This window comes from Odocoileus virginianus, chromosome 5 (genome assembly GCF_023699985.2).
Source record: "Odocoileus virginianus isolate 20LAN1187 ecotype Illinois chromosome 5, Ovbor_1.2, whole genome shotgun sequence".
Taxonomy (NCBI): domain Eukaryota; kingdom Metazoa; phylum Chordata; class Mammalia; order Artiodactyla; family Cervidae; genus Odocoileus; species Odocoileus virginianus.
This window is the reverse complement of record NC_069678.1, coordinates 42,264,373-42,283,623: the sequence shown is the minus strand read 5'-3', so window position 1 is coordinate 42,283,623 and position 19,251 is coordinate 42,264,373. Positions and strand designations below refer to the sequence as shown.

Below are 19,251 nucleotides of genomic sequence, written 5' to 3'. Positions count from 1 at the left end.
ATCCCATAGACTGTAGCTCACCCGGCTCCTCTGTCCATGGGATTTTCCAGGCAAGGATACTGGAGTGCATTGCCATTTCCTTCTCCAGCAGATCTTCATGACCCGGAGATCAGACCCATGTCTCCTGTCAGAACCAGGAGACATTGCAGGCAGATTATTTACCTCTTGAGCCATCAGGGAAGCCTGTGAATCAGTACAGAGTCTCCATAAAATATTTTGAAAGAAGTAATTTTCATACATTAGCATCATTCATACCTAAGTCTGACAAACCACTGAGCTCTCTGAGCTCCCATTTAATTTTAATGTTTTCTCCTCTCTTGGGTAATTATCTCATTTACTCTGGTTATTTTCATAGATATATATACAATGTTATATGAGTGCTCTCAATTCACCTCTTTATCAGAAATAGCTTTATGACAGAGAATAATGACCCCTGTCAAGAATTAGCACTGTCCAATACAACTTTCTGTGATGGCGGAAATGTTTAAGACCTGCAATATCTGATAATGTAGCCACTAGCCACATAAGGATGTTGAACACTTGATATATAGATTGTTGTGTGACTGAGGAATTGAATTTTAGATTTAATCTTAGTTACTTTCAGGTTAAATAGTTACATGTGACAAGTGGCTACTCTACTGGACAGAACTGTTCTAGATTGTTTTCACTAGCAGCATTCTCCAGACTAAACCCCGGCTCAGCACTGAGAAGCTTAAAACTACACGAAAGGAAAAAGGTAAAGGACAATTTTAAACAAAAAAAAGGGAGTTATTTGACATTTTTATACAATATACACTCAAAAAAATAGTTCATTCAGTGAATAAAAACTCCTGTGTATCCAGAAAAATGAGAGAAATCAAGCATAAAACTTGTCCGCTTAAGGATAGGTGGATGGGTAGAAGACCCACCAGGGCCTTCAATTACAACTTCCTCAATGCCATTTTCTTCTGGAAAGCATACACATTAGTTCTTACCACTTTTTGTATATTTTAGCCTTATAAATATTACATATAAATGGTTTGAACTCAAATTAGAACTATAGTGAAAAAACAGGAAAGACATGTAAAAAAAGAGAACCACATTTTCGGCTTACAGGCTGCAGGGGAAAAAAATCCTACATTAACCATAGGGACTAACTGTCACATAGTAGACATTATAAGATACATTATAAGAATTTATATATCTATACATAAGATACAGATCTAAGAAGCAGAAAACCTATTTTGACTGTTGCAACCATATTCAAATAATATAGCACAATCTGCTTCTCAAAGTTCAATGTTACATCACCTGGAGATCCTGTTAAAACTAGCAGGATCTGATTCAACAGATCTCTGGGGGAAGCCTGAAAATCTTCAGCACTAATAGACTCCCAGGTGATGCTGATGCTGCTGGTCCACAAACAATACTCAGAATGGCAAGTTCTGGTAGCAGATGGTCTAAGTTTGAATTCTGGCTGTGCCATTTTCTGGTTTTATACCTTAGCAATCTACTTAACTTCTAGGCATTTCAGTTTCCTTAGCTGTAAAATGAGGAGAAATAACAGTAACAGCTTCAATTAAATTTTCCGGAAGAATCTAAGGGGTTAATGCACTTAAAAGAGTGCTTACCACACTATTATATTTCTTAAGTACTTGCTTGGTTTCTAAGGTCAGGAAATTAAGTTTTTTTGTAATTTATTTAGGAGTCACAGGTTTTTTGCTTTTACCATTTTCTTTACACATTGAGAAGATATTGAAATAAATGAAAGATAAAATTCTTTCTCACTCTAGTTTTTTATTTTTATCATGTTTATATACTAATAAGTGAAATTATTTGGTAGCATACCTAGCAGTAGATAAGCATGCTTTCTCAGAGGGACTTATGAACTATACATTTACCACAGTAATCCAGTGCAAACAAAGGCACTGAAGGCAAATGAGAGAAGACATGAAAGCTGTTTCAAAACCCCTTATTTATATGACAATTATATAATTTTAGAAAAGATGGAAGTTCATTTTTGAAAGACAATTCTTTTTTATAGATGAGAAAACAAGCAACTTCAGATTTACGCACAATGAAAGCTGAACTGGCACAGAAGAAACTTAATACAGCTTTTCAATCTCAATTAGGTATGTTAATTTAAAACTTTTATTGGTCAAAGATCCAGTGATTAAGATTCCGCACTTCCATTACAGGGAGTGCAGGTTCAATCTCTGGTCTAGGAACTAAGATCCCATATGCATTGTGGTATGGCCAAAAAAAAATTTTTTTTTACTTACTTGAACATATTTGTTTAACCATTGTTGTCCTTGTTTCATATAAATTATAAGTTTTACATATTTTCCCTTGTGGCCATTATACAGTGTTTCAGGAAATATAGGTGTAAAAAAGCAAAATGGTGGTTATTTGGCTATTTTTTTAAGGTTTGAAATGTATTACATTTTATTTTACAGTACTATATTTTATCATTTTCATTTTTAAATAGTCTTAAAATATAATACCTAATATGACTGTAAAATGAAAAGTTATTTAATAAATATGAGTCTAACTTGCATTCACAGCTATGACAGAGATTAGTACTGAGTATTTAAATCTTTTAAATTTATTTTAAAAATACAAAGACAATAGTAATCAGCAAATACTATGGAAAATGGTTGGTTTTACTTTGCTATAAATAATTATGCAAGTAGGAAATGAATTATTCTCATAACAGAAGACTCAACCGTTATTTATCCAATTTGAAAAGGGCAGAATGCACAGTGAAGGCAGGGTTAATGTAAATCCAGAGTTTAAGAGTGCAGATTTTTAAGCTAAGAATTTATAGGAATTAATATAAATGCAACACAATATTCTTCTAAATTGGCTTGAGAAGGAAACACAGACCCCTGTACATTTCTTTGCACAAAATTTTTCTTTTAGGAAGAAAACCACAGTTAAGAAACTAATGTTTTTAGATAATCAAAACACAGATATAGAAATTGAAAAAATTTAACTATGCAAACAAAACTAACCAGGATATATAAATGTCCATCAGTGAAGGAATATTAATAATTTGGAAGGGTAAATGACAATGAACAGAACTGGGTTCAACATCAAGTTTTTTGTAAACATTTCAGATATGACCTCAAAAAAATAATTAGTTGGTAAATATTAGATATATTTAACCTACTAATTCAAAAATTACTATTAAGTTACCTTCTTATATTTTCTAAGTATTTTGATCTTTTATATTCATTTTTTCCCCTTTGGAGACTTAAGTGAGTTTCATTCAAGTGACTCAGAGAACATGAGTGTTATAAGGAATCAGGAAGCAGAAAAATTATTTGCATCAATTTGGTGAACCTAAAGACACAAAATTGCAGGTTTAAAATTTATTGAAAAAAGTATAAAACAGATTCCCAGAGTAAAATTTTAAAAATCTATCCCTAAGCAAACAATTTCCACTTCAAATTATACATATTTTTAAAACTGTCACTGATTTGTAAGTATATATTTTAATATCATTTATTATCATTTAAAATTTTAGCATAATAAAATTCTGAAAGCAGTTGTTCCCAACTATAGGTATTAAACTTCTTACAGGGGAATATTTGACATGGTAAGTTGACTTGCTTCTTACCTTTATGTTGTGTACCACAGAAGATATACATAGGTAAGTATTTTTCAATTTCAAACAATCAAAGCATTTCTTTGTTCTTTATCTGTTTTTGAGAATACTAATAACTAAAATATATAAGAACATGAAAAAAGGTCTAAATTTTTTAATCTCTTCCAGAAACTAGATAGATTTAAACAGATCATTTTTCTAAATCTTCATAGTTTAACAAAAGACGTTCATCTCTGGTCACAACTTTGGTTTTAAGGCTTTCCACATTTCTTCAGTTTGCTGTTTTGCTATAGCATCTCCAGAGTAGTCAAGGCAGTTTGCATGCCACATGCCAATGCCGAGTAAGCCACGTTTTTGTACATATGATGCCTTTAGAGAAATGCTCTGAGGGTCATCATACCACACTTGATGGAAATGGCCAGCCTGATCCTGTACAAATAAATTAAAATGTAACTTGAAAATAGTCTGCACAATAAGAGGAAAAAGTGTTTCTTAAATCCAATGATTCAAATAGGATACAACTGAAATAATAAAACTTTCAGGACACCCATAATACATTCCAACGTTCTATATGTGATACTTTCTAGATATCATTGCCTGTAGCACTTTTACAACAATAAAGATTACACAAATGAACCTCCCAATATATCTTATTTAAAATCCTTCTCATGCTCTAAGATTCCTTCCTTACTCTGATTTGGTGATTATCAATCAAGATGTACTGGTCACATCTGAATCACTTGTGAGGACTTTTAAAAACAGATTCCTAGGACCCACACCACATGAAACCTATTGAATCAAAATCTTCCAGGGCTAGTGCTGTAACATATTTGGGTCTTTGTGTTATGTTTTAATGTTCCATTAGGTGATTCTGATACGTAGTCAAGATTAAGGAGGATCACTGCTTTTGCCCTCTAAAACCCAACTTATACACTTTTTTTTTTTTTTTTGCATTCACTTACAGTTCCTGGGAAGGTACCTAGTTAGAAGCTCAACAGGTGACTTTGTTTATGATGGAACAGTCAGTTCAAAAGGTAATGACAATGGATGAAGAAAATATCTCCTTTTCTAGGTCTTACAGAATTGAGTCTAAGAGCCTGTGGGTCTGGACCCCATGGGTGACTTAGGCATACACCTGATTAAGAACCACAAGCTAGAAACTGGTCTTAGGCTTACTTTCCACCCTGAAAAGTCCTTTTCCCCACCACCACTTGCCTCTATCTAGCACTAACCACAGTCTCTTTTAGAAGGTATATAAGCTATGGATAAAGGATAAAAGAAAGAGGAAAGGAGCAGAATTAGGCAAAAGGGTAAAGGAAGGGGGAAAGATAGGAAGTAAAAAATAGAACGATCTGTGATTTAAAATAATTTACTGATTTTTATATACATCTGGGGAACTCTTTAAAGGCAATTCTCAATGAATATCAGTAATATTTTTATTTATACTAGCACCATGAGAATTAGAATCATCTCCTAAGATGACTGCTTTAAAGGATAGTAGTCACTTGGTAAATGAATAAGCTGTGGATATATAAGTATAGCAGATTCATTACATATAAGCGTATCTCATACTATATCTTATATCCCATTATTTAAAATGTTTAGAGCTAGAAAAAGACATACATGCTCTAGTATCAATCGTGATTCAATATTAAAAGGCAACTTGCAAACCTTGTCCCTAAATATAGAAAGATTTATTTTTTTAGAGGCAGGGGCAAAGACATATTGCCCCGAAGACATATCCCTTTGAATTTTGTCATCATTCTATTGGGTTAGCCAAAAAGTCTGTTTAGCTTTTTCCCTACCAGCTTACAAAATCGGAATGAAATTTCTGGCCAACCCAATAGAACTTTGAGTCTTTTTGATATATTAAAAATTTCTAATACCTCAAATAGTGAAGGATCAAAGGATGAAAAACTGGATATCTGTAAAAATGACATATGCCTGGTAAAGAATATATGCCTCCAAGAATATTGACTGCAAGGTGAAGCTGCTATTGCTGAGGCAGCATTAGAAAGCACAATGATTCTCTTCAGTTAAAACATAAACTTGATTTGGGTTGCTATGGAATTTTACAAAGAATGAAGGAGAACAAATTGGTTATAGCTAGATGGTTGTCTGAAGTGCCATTAAATGAATGGTTTTCAAGGCTCATCAAGATGTTTCCTCAGTTCTAAAATCTTAAAGAATATGTCTTATTATGCATTAAGGAAAAAAATAAGGAATTACAAAAAAACAGTACATCATAGGGTAAACTATTTTAAAATATGTATTTCCAAACTATATATAATTGGTTAAATAAGCCATTTACCAAACTGATGTCCATGAAAAACTGTTCCCCTGCAAGTTTCTAAGGGTGTTGAGAAACAGGGTTCTATGTTAAACAATTAAATGACTTTATGTACTATGCTGCTGCTGCTAAGTCGCTTCAGTCGTGTCCGACTCTGTGCGACCCCATAGACAGCAGCCCATCAAGGCTCCCCCGCCCCTGGGATTCTCCAGGCAGAACACTGGAGTGGGTTGCCATTTCCTTCTCCAATGCATGAAAGTGAAAAGTGAAAGTGAAGTCGCTCAGTCATGTCCAACTCTTTGCAACCCCATGGACTGCAGCCTACCAGGCTCCTCCATCCATGGGATTTTCCAGGCAAGAGTACTGGAGTGGAGTGCCATTGCCTTCTCTGTTATGTACTATAGTACATCTCAAATCCTTGAATATTATGTTATACATTATAAATCTTCAAGAGAGACTTATAGTATGTAGTGTTTTCCAGATATATTTGGCTATGGCATGTGTGTGTATGTGGGGGTTTTTTTCAGTGAATTCTTTTAGAATTTAATTTAACCTTTAAAATTTAAAATTATACAATTTTGAAGGTTACTTTCCAATATTGGCTATATTCCTTGTTCTGTACAGTACATCCTTGAGCCTATCTTATACCCAACAATTTGTTCCTCCCACTTGCCCACCTCCTATATTGCCCCCTCACTGCACTTCCCACTAGTAACCACTTGAGTGTATGTATGTGTGTGTGTGTGTGTGTGTGTGTGTGTGTGTGCATTGTTAACAGTTCCCAGAACACAATTCTATAAATACTGTTTGGTAAAGACAGGATCACAATATACCCAAGTTTAATTAATGTTTATACTTTACATTCTAGATTCTAAAGTTTAAAAAGCTCTACCCTAAAACTTTCTACATAAATAATATACAGGCATGTACATGTACATCAATTATAATTTATTAAATATGTATATAAGTACTCATTTTTTGTAAATGGGTATCAGACTATCAGAAAAATATATATACATTCTTGCTGGAATTAACATTCATCATATCATTTTAGGGTTCCTTTAATAGTTAACATAATCTAAGGCAAATTCAAAGATGGTTTGTATTTAAAATTTTTTGAGGTGTGAAAAAGTTTTTATTATGCTAAAGGTAAACTATGGATAATATAACTTTTTTTATCCCTTCAGTATGGCAATTCCTGTTTATCAAAAACTACCTGACAGAATTATTAGTTATTTACTCTGTTTCTTCAAGTTTCTGTTTGTAATATTTTTCACTCTCTAATTTTTAATATTGTTTATAATTTATTTAATATCACAGTTTGAACTATGGGATAAATTTGGAATGATACAATTTTCCATTGTAAAGTACATGATGATGCATCTCCTAGTCTCAGTCTCATTCCTTCCAATATAACAGCCTCATAAGAATCATGAGGCTGCTTTGAAATGGAGATTTTCAGAGCAAGTAACCTATTTTGGTCCAAAGTCCTTTCAAAAGCCACAGACATCATTTACAATTGTCAACTCCTAAGAAAATTGTTTGTGATATACATGTTTTTATTATATCATCTAAAATGACAAGTGGCTCATGCAGAGCAGTTCCACTATTAGCATAATTTGAATTGCTCACAAGGGAAGTCAAGTTCCTGATTACACAGATTCAAAAACAAGTCTACTCATGTAAACAGCAGTCTGTATGTTGTATCCTATAAGAAAACTGATAGAAAAAAATCTTACTATCAAATATGTAATTATAAAAACATGAACTTATGAAAACTAATAAAGATTTGTAACTTGTGGATAGTCTTACTTTATAGTGATAATAAGGAGACTGCTGATTTTTATCCCACAGCCTTCCAGAAGTAGAACTATTTACTTGCTTCATAATTGTCTGATAAGCCACTTGATGATGTACAGCTTCGCTACAAGGGTATTTTGCAGTGGTACAAACATGATCCTATAAACACAAAAATGTTCATGTCACAGATTATCAATTAAGCAAACCTTCAGAGTCAAACCCAAAATTATAAAAATTAGACATGAAATATAAACTATAAATAGATAATCTGACTATACAAATTAAAGTTAAATTTTAACATTAAATAGAAATATAGTAACATTCATACACTTGTATGGGATTTAATTATTTATTTAGTCTCAAGCTATATTAAAGAAGTTCTCCATAAAGTATATGTATTCTATAGAGAGAAGTTTCTAAACTCTAAATAAAATGAAGTTTATATAGAGGAAACAAAACAAGTTCTAAAAAATATAATAAAAAGAGAAAAAAATTACATAAGAAATGATCTGTTCTTACCAGTGATAGATTTTGGCAGGTATAATCATAACCATACCAGGGAATACCCATTACAAGTTTCTTAGGGTTAATTCCAATCTTGATGAATTCATCATATCCTGATCAAATAGGAACAGAAAAAGCATATTATTTTTCTCTTCATATATCTACTAATGTGTTCATATAAGCTATGTAACCACTCAGAATCCAAGTTTGTAAAAACAGGTACATTTATGCAAGACACTACAGTGTTTCTCTAATATACTACAAAAGTCATCCCTTAAAATCTTTAAATTTTGTATCACTTTCTAAGCCATTTGTTTTATAAAATATTTATTTATTTGGCTGCACTGAGTCTTCATTGTGGCATGCAGGATCATTAGTTGTGGCATACAGCATCTTTTATTTTTGGCATGCAGCTCTTTTAGTTGCAGCATGTAAATGAATAGAAAACATTAGAAACAAAATCAAATTGCAGCAAAAAATTCACAAAATTTAAGAACAATGGCACATTTCAGGAAAGCACGTTAATTGTGTCTATTAACTACTAAGGCACAGATTTGATATCATAGATTCTAAAGCTTTAAAAAAGTTGTGTAAGTCAAACTTTCTGGTTGCTGCTGCTAAGTCACGTCAGTCGTGTCTGACTCTGTGCAACCCCATAGACAGCAGCCCACCAGGCTCTCCTGTCCCCGGAATTCTCCAGGCAAGAACGCTGGAGTGGTCTGCCAGTTCCTTCTCCAATGCATGAAAGTGAAAAGTGAAAGTGAAGTCGCTCAGTCGTGTCCGACTCTTAGCGACCCCATGGACCGCAGCCTACCAGGCTCCTCCATCCACAGGATTTTCCAGGCAAGAGTACTGGAGTGGGGTGCCATTGCCTTCTCCAAAACGTTCTGGTAAGGGTCCCAAAACTACTTCTTGAATGCACAAGTGTTTCACATTTTATCAGTATCCTAAAGGAGATCAGTCCTGGGTGTTCACTGGAAGGACTGATGTTGAAGCTGAAACTCCAATACTTTGGCCATCTGATGCGAAGAGCTGACTCATTTGAAAAGACCCTGATGCTGGGAAAGATTGAGGGTAGGAGGAGAAGGGGATGACAGAGGATGAGATGGATGGATGGCATTACTGACATGGGTTTGGGTAGACTCCAGCAGTTGGTGATGGACAGGGAGGCCTGGCGTGCTGCGGTTCATGGGGTTGCAAAGAGTTGGACACGACTGAGCAACTGAACTGAACTATAAACATGAATTACAGCTACACTATATTACTTGGTAGCAGATAATCTATAGATAGGAAACAGAGAAAAATGAATAAATCCATGGTCCTATCAATTCCTTTCTTGCCCATGCTGCAAAATATGTTTTCCCACAAAGACATGTTCCAAGATTAGCTAGGATGAGTTGAGTAATTTGCTGTTTTTCAGAGTCTTTAAAGTTACCATGTACTGTTCAATATCCAAGAGGATGGAGTATGCATCATTTCCCAAACATACTTGATAATGAATCTTTTATTGATATATATATAATTATTATCTCTTGCATAAACACAGCTTGCAAACACTGGATTAAATAATTATTTTGTATTATAACACATTTTTTTCAAATTTTAAATAGGATATGCTTATGATCAAACTAGTCTATTCAGAAAATTTGTTGTTGTTTAGTCACTAAGTCATGTCTGACTCTTTGTGACCCCACTGACTATAGCCCTCCTGGCTCCTCTGTCCATGAGATTTCCCAGGAAAGAATACTCTAGTGGGTTGCCATTTCCTTCTCCAGGGGATCTTCCTGACCCGGGGACTGAACTAGGGTGTCCTGCATTGGCAGGTGGATTCTTTACCACTGAGCCACCTGGGAAACCCATCCAGACAATAGGACATGATAAAATCAGGTCAGGTTCTATGATTTTACCTGTATATGAAAAATAAAGGAATTTTTATTTATTATTTAATAGTTAAATCAGTGCCAACTATGCCAGAAAATCTCACTTAAGTCCGAAAGTTAACAGGCAATCTTTTATTCAATTGGTTTATGGTATACAAACCAACGCAAACTTCAGAAAGGATAATACAAAGTCCATGTCATATGAATGAGATACCAGAAGTACTCTTAATAGGAATCTAATTGTCAGTGTGGCATGGGTACTAAAAGTAAATGCCAAATAAGGTAAAACCAATCCTATCAATCATGTACAATAGTTACATTATAGCTACCTTTGCTATTATTTAACTTTGGTTATTTCAACAAAAAAATTCTGTAAAATTCTAAATAAGCAAATATCTTCTTTGGGTAACTTTCTGAAAAGAGTTGTGACTTGAAGTTAGAACACCTGCTTGAATCCCAACCATATACTACCTAATAGCCATGCAATCATGAGATCTTAACACCCTTCATCTCATCTATAATGAAGGGTTAATTTATTATACCTATCTGACAAGACTTTTAGAAGAAGTAATTGAAAATGTTAAAACTTTTTGTAAAATTTAAAGTTCTCAAATTAAGAGGTTTTTATGTTTTAAGAAAGTGTTACAAATGGAAAACATACAAATGACTTAGAAATACTAAAATATACTATAATGTTTGAGGTTATAGAATTACTATTACTGATAAATGATCACTTTGTGATTTCTTACCAGTTAATGTCTGAATATAGGGAGAATTGGCTCCTGCAATACATCGTGACCAGGCCAGACTTCGTTCGTCGTAAGACATCACAAAGAGAAAGTCACAGGCATCTGCAATTCCGGTATAGTTATAGCACCTTGCACCGACGCAGTTTGGACCCCAAGGTACATCAAAGGTTACCTATAGAAAAACCATTTTATGTAACATGATCAAATAAGCATATTATGGCAGATGTTTTGTTGATTATATATTCTCTTGACTCATATTATCCCCTAAAAAGAACCACTTAGGTGTATGAACATACAGTTTGACATGTATGGAATGAGAACAATCCTAAGAAATGTATTTTTTGCCTGCATGGACTGACCCAGACAGGTGTTTTTGACAATGTCTTGGCCATATAGGTAATGGACATATATTTGGACCTGGACATATTTGGACTTGTACAATGACCAGGAGCAGGCACAATGTAGAAGAGGAATTTTAAACTCAAATGCCTTCAGACTGGCAACTCAACTGATTAAAGAAAACTCATGTAATCACAGTAGGGTGTGGTAGGGTCTATAAGCAACTAGAGTAAAAACACACTGAAAGAATTCAAATTAAAAAATTCTTAAAAATGTCGTGCAAGCTACATAGGTCATCTCTTGGCACAAGCTGACTGGACTACGTTGGGAGTTTGAGCTCCTGATTTACAACTATGCTACCTGGTAGGTTTAGTCCAATATTATAGTTAAAGAGTAGTGGTATTTTATGGCTACTAGTATATATTAATCAACTCAAAATGTTATACAAGTCACTTAAAGGTTGATTTTATGGAAATATTCAAATAAAACTTGAGTGGTAAATTATCTTTTATTTTGAATATGAGCCAGTCCTCGGTAAGGATGAGCCTCTTAAGATTTATTGCTTTGAGTATTATATATGCCTGCAAATGTTCTAAAGCTTCATTAAAAGTTTTCTGCTTAATTAGGCTCTCAATAAATATACTGATTAATATTACAAAAAGTTGAGGCATTTTAGTTAAATTTTTACACTTTGGCCAATTTATTCTACTTAACTCTTCCTAGGACTTTCTCAAAATTCTCTCTATAACTCTCTCATTATTAACACTAAAGAAAGCTCTGCTTTGTAAGTACAGGCTTTCCCCAAATCTCTCCAGCAAAATAGATTATAAAGTGAAATTTTTACATATTGGACTTCATTTTTTCACTCTCTCCTCTACAAAATGGAAGTATAATAAGGTGATAAGAGAAAGTGACTGCCTCTAAGCTGGTAAATTTAAAATTCATTTTTGCAAGTCCTTGCCTCTCTTCTGAGCAGCGAGAATATTTTCACTGGTTTTTCTGTCATGGTTAATCTCATACTTTTTTAGCAGGTAGTGTTAGTATATTAGAAAAGAAATCAAAAGACGGATTCTTATCTTGGCTCTCATATAACTAGATTATTTCATTTTAAATATGTGGTCTGTTTTCCAACTATAACAGTGGAAGTATAGAAAGAATTCTTCAAGAGCCCTTCTAGTTCTTTTAATTCTGTGAGGACAAATTCTATAATCCTAAATTATTAACTTTTCCTCAAAATTCATTTCTCCTTCTAGGGGCTCATTTGTTTTGTTTTGTTTTTGTTTTTGTTTTTCTGCTCACCAGTTTAAGAACTTTGAGGATTTTTCTGACTCTCTTTCTCTCTCATCCTATAACTAATCTCACATTTTCTTTTGGGTAGCCTCTCACAATTGTTCTGCCTCTTCATTTGTCCACTAATTCAATGAACACTTTCTGAGTATTAGGGTTATGTTGCTGCTGCTGCTAAGTCGCTTCAGTCGTGTCCGATTCTGTGCAACCTCAGAGACGGAGGCCCACCAGGCTCCCCCGTCCCTGGGATTCTCCAGGCAAGAACACTGGAATGGGTTGCCATTTCCTTCTCCAATGCATGAAAGTGAAAAATGAAAGTGAAGTCGCTCAGTTGTGTCCGACTCTTAGCGATCCCATGGACTGCACCCTACCAGGCTCCACCATCCATGGGATTTTCCAGGCAAGAGTACTGGAGTGGGGTGCCATTGCGTTCTCCAGTTAGGGTTATGGCATCATCCCTACTCAAACCATAAATTCTAAGTTATTGGATTACTGGGTTAGTCCTTATAAGTCTCCTCTAGACAATTTTACATACTACCATAAATAATCTTCCTCAGATACTTTCTACACACTTTACCCATTACATATAGAATCAAATGCATACTCTTTAGTGTGACATCCTGGATGTTCAGTGTGACAATCTGGCTCAGCTTGGCAACCGTACTTTCCACTGACTTACCTAATATGAACTTGACATCGTAGCCCAAATTGTTCTACTTGCCCCGGAAAATAGACACTCATACTGCAAAGTCTGCTCAATCTCTTCCTCTTTGTTCTTTCACTATAGTTTAATCAGGACTAACAAATAAGTTCCCATGCATTAATTCTACCCTATTAACAAAGCAATCGAGAGAATGAAGGAAAAGTTTCTGAGGCTAAAATTTGTGAGAAGAGTACGGTGACCTGCATACCAGGTATTTGCTATTCTTGATCTAAATTGTACTTATCTGAAAAACTGAATTCCACACTGACAAACCTTCCCTACTTGCATACAGACACAGAGATATCAATTTTTATGTTGTCTATTATTTTTCTAGTGCTTCTCAAATTCATGTTGACCAACTATAAGTGATAAGAATCACTTATCACTCTTGATAAAAATACAGTTCCTAGAATTAGGGTTTGAGTCTCAATGGGCCATAGGTGCTTTGCAAAGTAATTCAGAGTCTATGGAGCAAGTGAGACACTTCTCTAGAACTATCTCTACTCTTAGGCAAAAGCTATTTCTGTCCTGAACTGATGAAAGCAGGGCCTGGCCAACTGAGTCCTTCCTCTGCCTATCTACTATACCTAACCATGCTGCAAGGCAAGCAGGTGGGGCAGTTTCAGTGTTGTAAACTTATGTGAATAAAGAACAGGTTTGGACCTTAAAATTTTATAAAACTCTTCTAGTTAAGAATCTCAAAAGTTCCAGAAAACTTTTTAGGATGTGCTGAAACTCTTCCTACTCAGTAAAACTGAGATTCTACCTTAATGCATTTTGAGAGGAAAAACAAGGGGTTTCCAAAAAACAGCAAATGAATTTTCACCTGTGATCCTTCAATTTCACGATGGAAAGAGTCTGTGGTTTCTTTAACTAAAGCAGTTAATGCATAATATTCAGGTGATGAATGAGCAACATCTTGTTCTATGTCTAGATTAATTCCATCCATATATTGTGTTTTGGCCAGCTTAACTTGTTGAGCTATCCAGGATGCTCTGAAAGTAGCATTAATGATATCCTTTACAGATACATCTCCTATGGAAGAAATATACATCTTTTGTACATACATGCTTTCCACATTTTAATAAAATCTATTTCACAAACCCATTCCAAAGAGATCCTAATGTCTTTAAAACATCTCATAATTTTTGAATACTCAGCCTCAAATTTAAGTTTTCCAAACAAAGAAATAATACATCAAAATCTCAGAAAATCATGTCACTGATCTCCTAAATAACCATTATGAATAATTAGTAATATTCTCAGATTAAAAACAGAGATTGTGGGCTGTGGCTAGCTAAGGGTCATCATGCTAATTAGGACTCAATATTTTGCCCAAAACCATATGGTGGTTTACTTGATGCTTTAAAAATATCTCTACCTGAAAAATGAATTAAACAGTGAGTTAATTTTAGGATGCTAAACATATAAACATGAAAATGTTTGGAAATTTGTGATAGCAGATGATGCAACTAAACTTAGCAATTGGCTAGACACATCTGGTTAAAATTGTAACTTACCTTTTAACACTACTCTGGCTCCTTTTGCATGAGCATGGCACATAAGTTCTGGGTCATAATTTGAAAAAAGTACCACAGTTGTAATCTGTGACCAGTCATAATATTTCCAAGTTTTATGTCCAACATCAAATACAAACACCTGCCAAAACAACAGGAATAAGCACCCTCACTTAAACCAGGAAGAATACCATTCTGACCACCCAAAGAAACATTAGTTAATCATCGATCACATGCCAGGCACTGGTAGACACTGAGAGTACAAGAGTGAATTAGATATACGGGTCCCAATTAATTGGTGGCAGAGGAAATTAGCAGGTCTGGAAAGCAGGGGAGGGTAAGCTAGGAAGAAATAGTGGCAAGTGCCTGGAGGCACAGAGAGCACAGTGTTATGTTCGGCTGACACCTAGAATTTGGAGGAAGACAATAATGAAGAACCAGAAAGAGGTAGTCAGGGTTAAATCATGAAAGGACTTGAAGCCCTTTTGAGAAATTATCCCGAGGGAAAGGGTTTTAAGAAGAGAATATACATATTTTAGCTATGCATTTTAGAAAATTAAAGACCAATTTTTATCCCCCTTCATGAGTGCCAGGTATAGACGAGCAGAGTAAGGAGCACCTTCGGTCTTTCACTGGACCTCATCCTCATCCTCTTGGAAACCAATGGGTCTTGCTGCTTAGGGAGTTAATCCCTTACAGGCCTCCTTGTTTGCTGCCCAGAGTACCTCAGGAGAGACACAGCAGGCTAATGCAAGGGGCTTGGACTTGGATTCAGACCTGGGTTGGAATACTTAACTGTGAGACGTGGGAGGAGTTACTCAACCTCTCTGAGCCCAAATTTCCTCAGGGAAATCCATGAACAGAAAGGTCCTCCGCGAGCGGTCAAAGTTAGCTTCGCCCCCCACCCCCCAGCACCTCTTTTTCCGGCTCCGTTCTTCTACTGTAAGTCCTTTTAGGGCCCTGTGAGGACCAGACCCGGAGGGTCAGGGGAGAGGGATGCCACTGACCTCGAAGTCGGGGCGGTGGGTGATGGGACGGCACAGCGCTGGGACCTGGCACGGGCAGTCCGCCCTCGCCCCGTCGGGCAGCGCCAGCAGCAGCGGCAGCAGCAGCGGAGCGAGTCTGGGCGCCCGGCGGGGCAAGGGAGCGAGCCGCCGGCTCCCCGCGGGCTGCAGCCGGGCCATGCTAGCCGCTCACCAGGCAGCGGCACCTTCGGATTCCCAGCTGGGGCCAGCTTTATGGAGGGGAGAGGTGAGGGGGGAGGCGGGGAGAGGCGGGGAGAGGCGGGGAGGGGTGGGGCGGGGCTCCTGGTCTGGGCAGGTTGCGGTGGGGAGGCTGCGGTCTCCAAGCCGGGGGCCCTGGGCTGTCGGAAGGAGGCACTGAAGTTTCCGAGCCTCCGGCGCCTTGCAGACCAACTTGGGCAAACTCCGGGAGATGTTGAGGGACAGGGAGGCTTGGCGTGCTGCAGTCCATGGGGTCGCAAAAAGTCGGACACGACTGGGCGACTGAACAACAACAAGCGCCGCGTGAAGGAAATTAAAAAGCAAGTGGTCTGGGCAGGCTTTAGAAGCAGGAGAGGAGGTTTCTGACTGCCTTCTAACCCCCCACCCCCACCCCCTCCGGGCTAGGTGTTTGTCTCCCAACACACGAATTCCTATCAGCCAGTCAAGCGACCGTGCTTTAGATAAGAGAGGGAGTGGATCTTCAATTTTCTCGGAGCCCATGGAGACCTCGTCAGAACCCCTGGTATCTGGAAAATCTTATGACTTAAAAGGTGAAGGGGGGTTGGGGGGGGGGGGGGAACAGCATTGCAAACATTAAAGTAAAACCAGAGCTGTATTTTTTGCGTGTAAACTGATGATGATTTGAGTTTGTGACCTGGGATTATGAGCGGGGGTCCCCAAAACTACAATCTGAAGTCTCATCCATGGGGTGGACCCACTGCCCAGGACTTTTTCCTAATTGAGACTCCAGATTGCTGTTAATAAGGGATTTCCTAGCACTGTTTAATCTGGAAGTTGGTCAGCCCAATTTGGTGATGGATGTACTGTTGTTTTAGTTGCTAGTTTGTGTCCCACTCTTTCCAATACCATGAACTGTAGCCCACCAGGCTTCTCTGTCCATGGGATTTCCCAAGGGATGTGCTGTTACTTTTTCTGTTTCTCTTTTTTAATGACTGTATATTGAAATTGTGTCAAATATTCTTCTATTAAATATGGAAAGTGTTTATTGTCTGTGATGAGTGGTTTCTTTTGTTAATGAACCCTTCAAAACTTACACAGACGTAAACTTTGGCAAAACACACTGAGCCCAGGCAGCCAGGGCCTTTGTGGCCAGCAGGGCACTGGCTCAAGTGTATGCCGCCTCCCATTTTTGTGCCTCTCTCTGGCCCTGTGTCATAGTTGTGTGTCTCTTCCTTGTGGAGTCGAAAACCGTTGGGAGCCCTCGAAGTGGAGAAGTAGGGTGCCTTGGAAGGGATGACTGTAGTACCTGGTGGGAATGGCCCAAAGGTTTTAAAGATATGGGTATCTGTTGAATTAAGATGGTGTTTTGAATATGGACTCTAATTTCGCTTCCTTCCATGCTTAAACTCCAGTAAAAACCTGAACCCAAAAGGGCAGGGAGATAACAGCAACGTTTTGGAAGTTTGAAAGCACAAGTATGAGGCCTGGGTGCCCCAACTCCCAACAGTACAGAAACCTGAGAAACAACCTAATTCATAGAATCTTCAAAAGTTCTCAGGGAAGCAATTTGGGTGGTTTCTGGGGCTCCAAAGAGCTCTGGTACCATAGTTTTTTATTTTCAGTGCAGAAAAGAATTCATCGAGAGGCAAAGTGATAGATAAGAAGTGATTTATTAGAATAAGATGCTTGTGATGTTTTCAAGTGGGTGGGCAAGGGGGTGCTATACTCCCAAGAACTTACTGGACTACAGTTTTATAATCAAAGGAAAAGTAGGGAGGAAAAGAATTTCTTTGTCTTTCCTGAGTAGATGCTCTGCCTCCATCAGCTCCTCTTCCAGGTTGAGCAGGGGAGTTTTCTCATCCCTACAAAGTCAAGCTAGGTCCCCAAATTATCATTTGTGTGTGTGTGTGCAGAGAGCATGTGCAGGGATCATTAATTTACTGAGTTCACTGCGCAGGTCTCATGCCACCATTGTTTTATTGTTTGGGGGCATGTCTCATGTGTCTGTTGCATGGTTTTGTTGCTAAGCAAGACTGCTTGGTTTTGTGGTTAAGCAAACCTGCTCTCTTGAGTAATCATTAACTTAACAAGGGTCTCCCATTTTTCTACTTACAATCCCCTAGTGGGATTAACTGTTTAATCATCTACTTTGTCCTTTCACTCTGTCCCTATCACTAGAACTGCAAGAGGTACCTCAGAAATTAGAGGTGAAGGGGGGATGGAGGTTAGGATGTCAGAAAATGCAGGGAATTAGGTGAGAGTCGCTTGAGAAGCAGTCAGATCTATAGATCTTTTCTCCAGCATTATGTCTGGGCAACTGCCCTTCTCCTACCCAGGCTGAAGTTTGGAGGCTTAATTCTCTAAGAGGGTGAATTCTCTGGTAGGTGCTTGGGTACCACTAACCCTAAGCCTAACCTAAAAGGAATATAACTAACTCTGTGCCTGACCCAAGATATTAGAAATGCCCTGAGATCATCCTTTTGAAATTCAAAGTCAAAAATACCAGTCACCCACTCAGAGCTCCCTCTCTTTTTACTTCTTACCTCTTACTTTTAATCACTGAGAACAAATAAAACAATTAAATAATATAAACTGAACAACAGAGAAAGGAATATGGAGGAAACAGGCATTGTCCAGAGGATACTAAAAGAAAACAAAAAGACACCTCTCAGTAATATCCCCAGAAAGGTAAGAGAAGATGAAAACTGCAACAGGATGCTTTTTTTTTTTTAAAAGGGGCATGGGAATAGAGTTCATGTAAATTAGAATTATCACAGAAATTAGGAAAAAATCAGAATGTCTGAGCAAAGTACAAAAATACTCTTCAAAAAAAAAAAAAAGAATACTAAAAGAGTAGTCCAGATGTGAAGAAATCATCAACTACAAGAATGAAGGACAGGAGTTTTCAGAAGGGCAAGATACAGATCCTAAGAGCTTCCAGAAAGTCACAAAGTATCAAGAATCAGAAGGTCGTCAGATTTATCAATAGCAACACAAAGACAGTGAAACATTGCATTTGAAATTCTGAGGGAATATGATTTCTGCTTAAAATTCTGCCAAATTATCAATCAAATGGAATAGTCATGTAACATTTCAAAATATTGACATATCATACATTTCAAATGGAGTGTGCTAGGCCCTGCACCCAGAAATTCTGCTTCACTGAGTCTGTGTGGAGGCCATGAACGTGAATTTTGAACAACAGCCCCACGTGATTATAACGTAGGTTGTGGCATGTAATTTGAGTCACTGCCATGATTAGTGATTTCATAGTCTAAAGTAAACCTTTTTGATTTTACATCCCACCCCTATTTCAGAAGCCGTCTCCATTTAGTAGGGAGACAGTATTAATAAGAAATACTTATTATAGGAGTATTTCTTATTATGGGAGTTCACAGTTCTATTTTGG

The 19,251-nt window shown here is 37.0% G+C and overlaps 2 protein-coding genes across 2 annotated transcripts in view; one reads left to right on the top strand and one right to left on the bottom strand.

Moving 5' to 3' along the window:
- Positions 1-10,833, top strand: part of SPATA1 (spermatogenesis associated 1) — a 71,666-nt gene extending 60,833 nt beyond the window's left edge. The window contains 4 exon segments of the mRNA XM_020891293.2: positions 2,024-2,082; positions 2,084-2,111; positions 4,554-4,623; positions 10,816-10,833. Coding sequence (XP_020746952.2) covers positions 2,024-2,082; positions 2,084-2,111 — 87 coding nt within the window. The 3' untranslated portion in view covers positions 4,554-4,623; positions 10,816-10,833.
- Positions 2,563-15,891, bottom strand: CTBS (chitobiase). Its single transcript, XM_020891297.2, has 7 exons — positions 15,666-15,891; positions 14,662-14,800; positions 13,968-14,176; positions 10,813-10,984; positions 8,199-8,296; positions 7,692-7,838; positions 2,563-4,018 (listed from the first exon to the last, which is right to left on the bottom strand). The coding sequence occupies exons 1-7, from the start codon at positions 15,840-15,842 to the stop codon at positions 3,827-3,829; spliced, it is 1,134 nt and encodes a 377-aa protein (XP_020746956.2). The 5' UTR covers positions 15,843-15,891; the 3' UTR covers positions 2,563-3,826.
- Between the last annotated feature and the right edge of the window lie 3,360 nt (positions 15,892-19,251).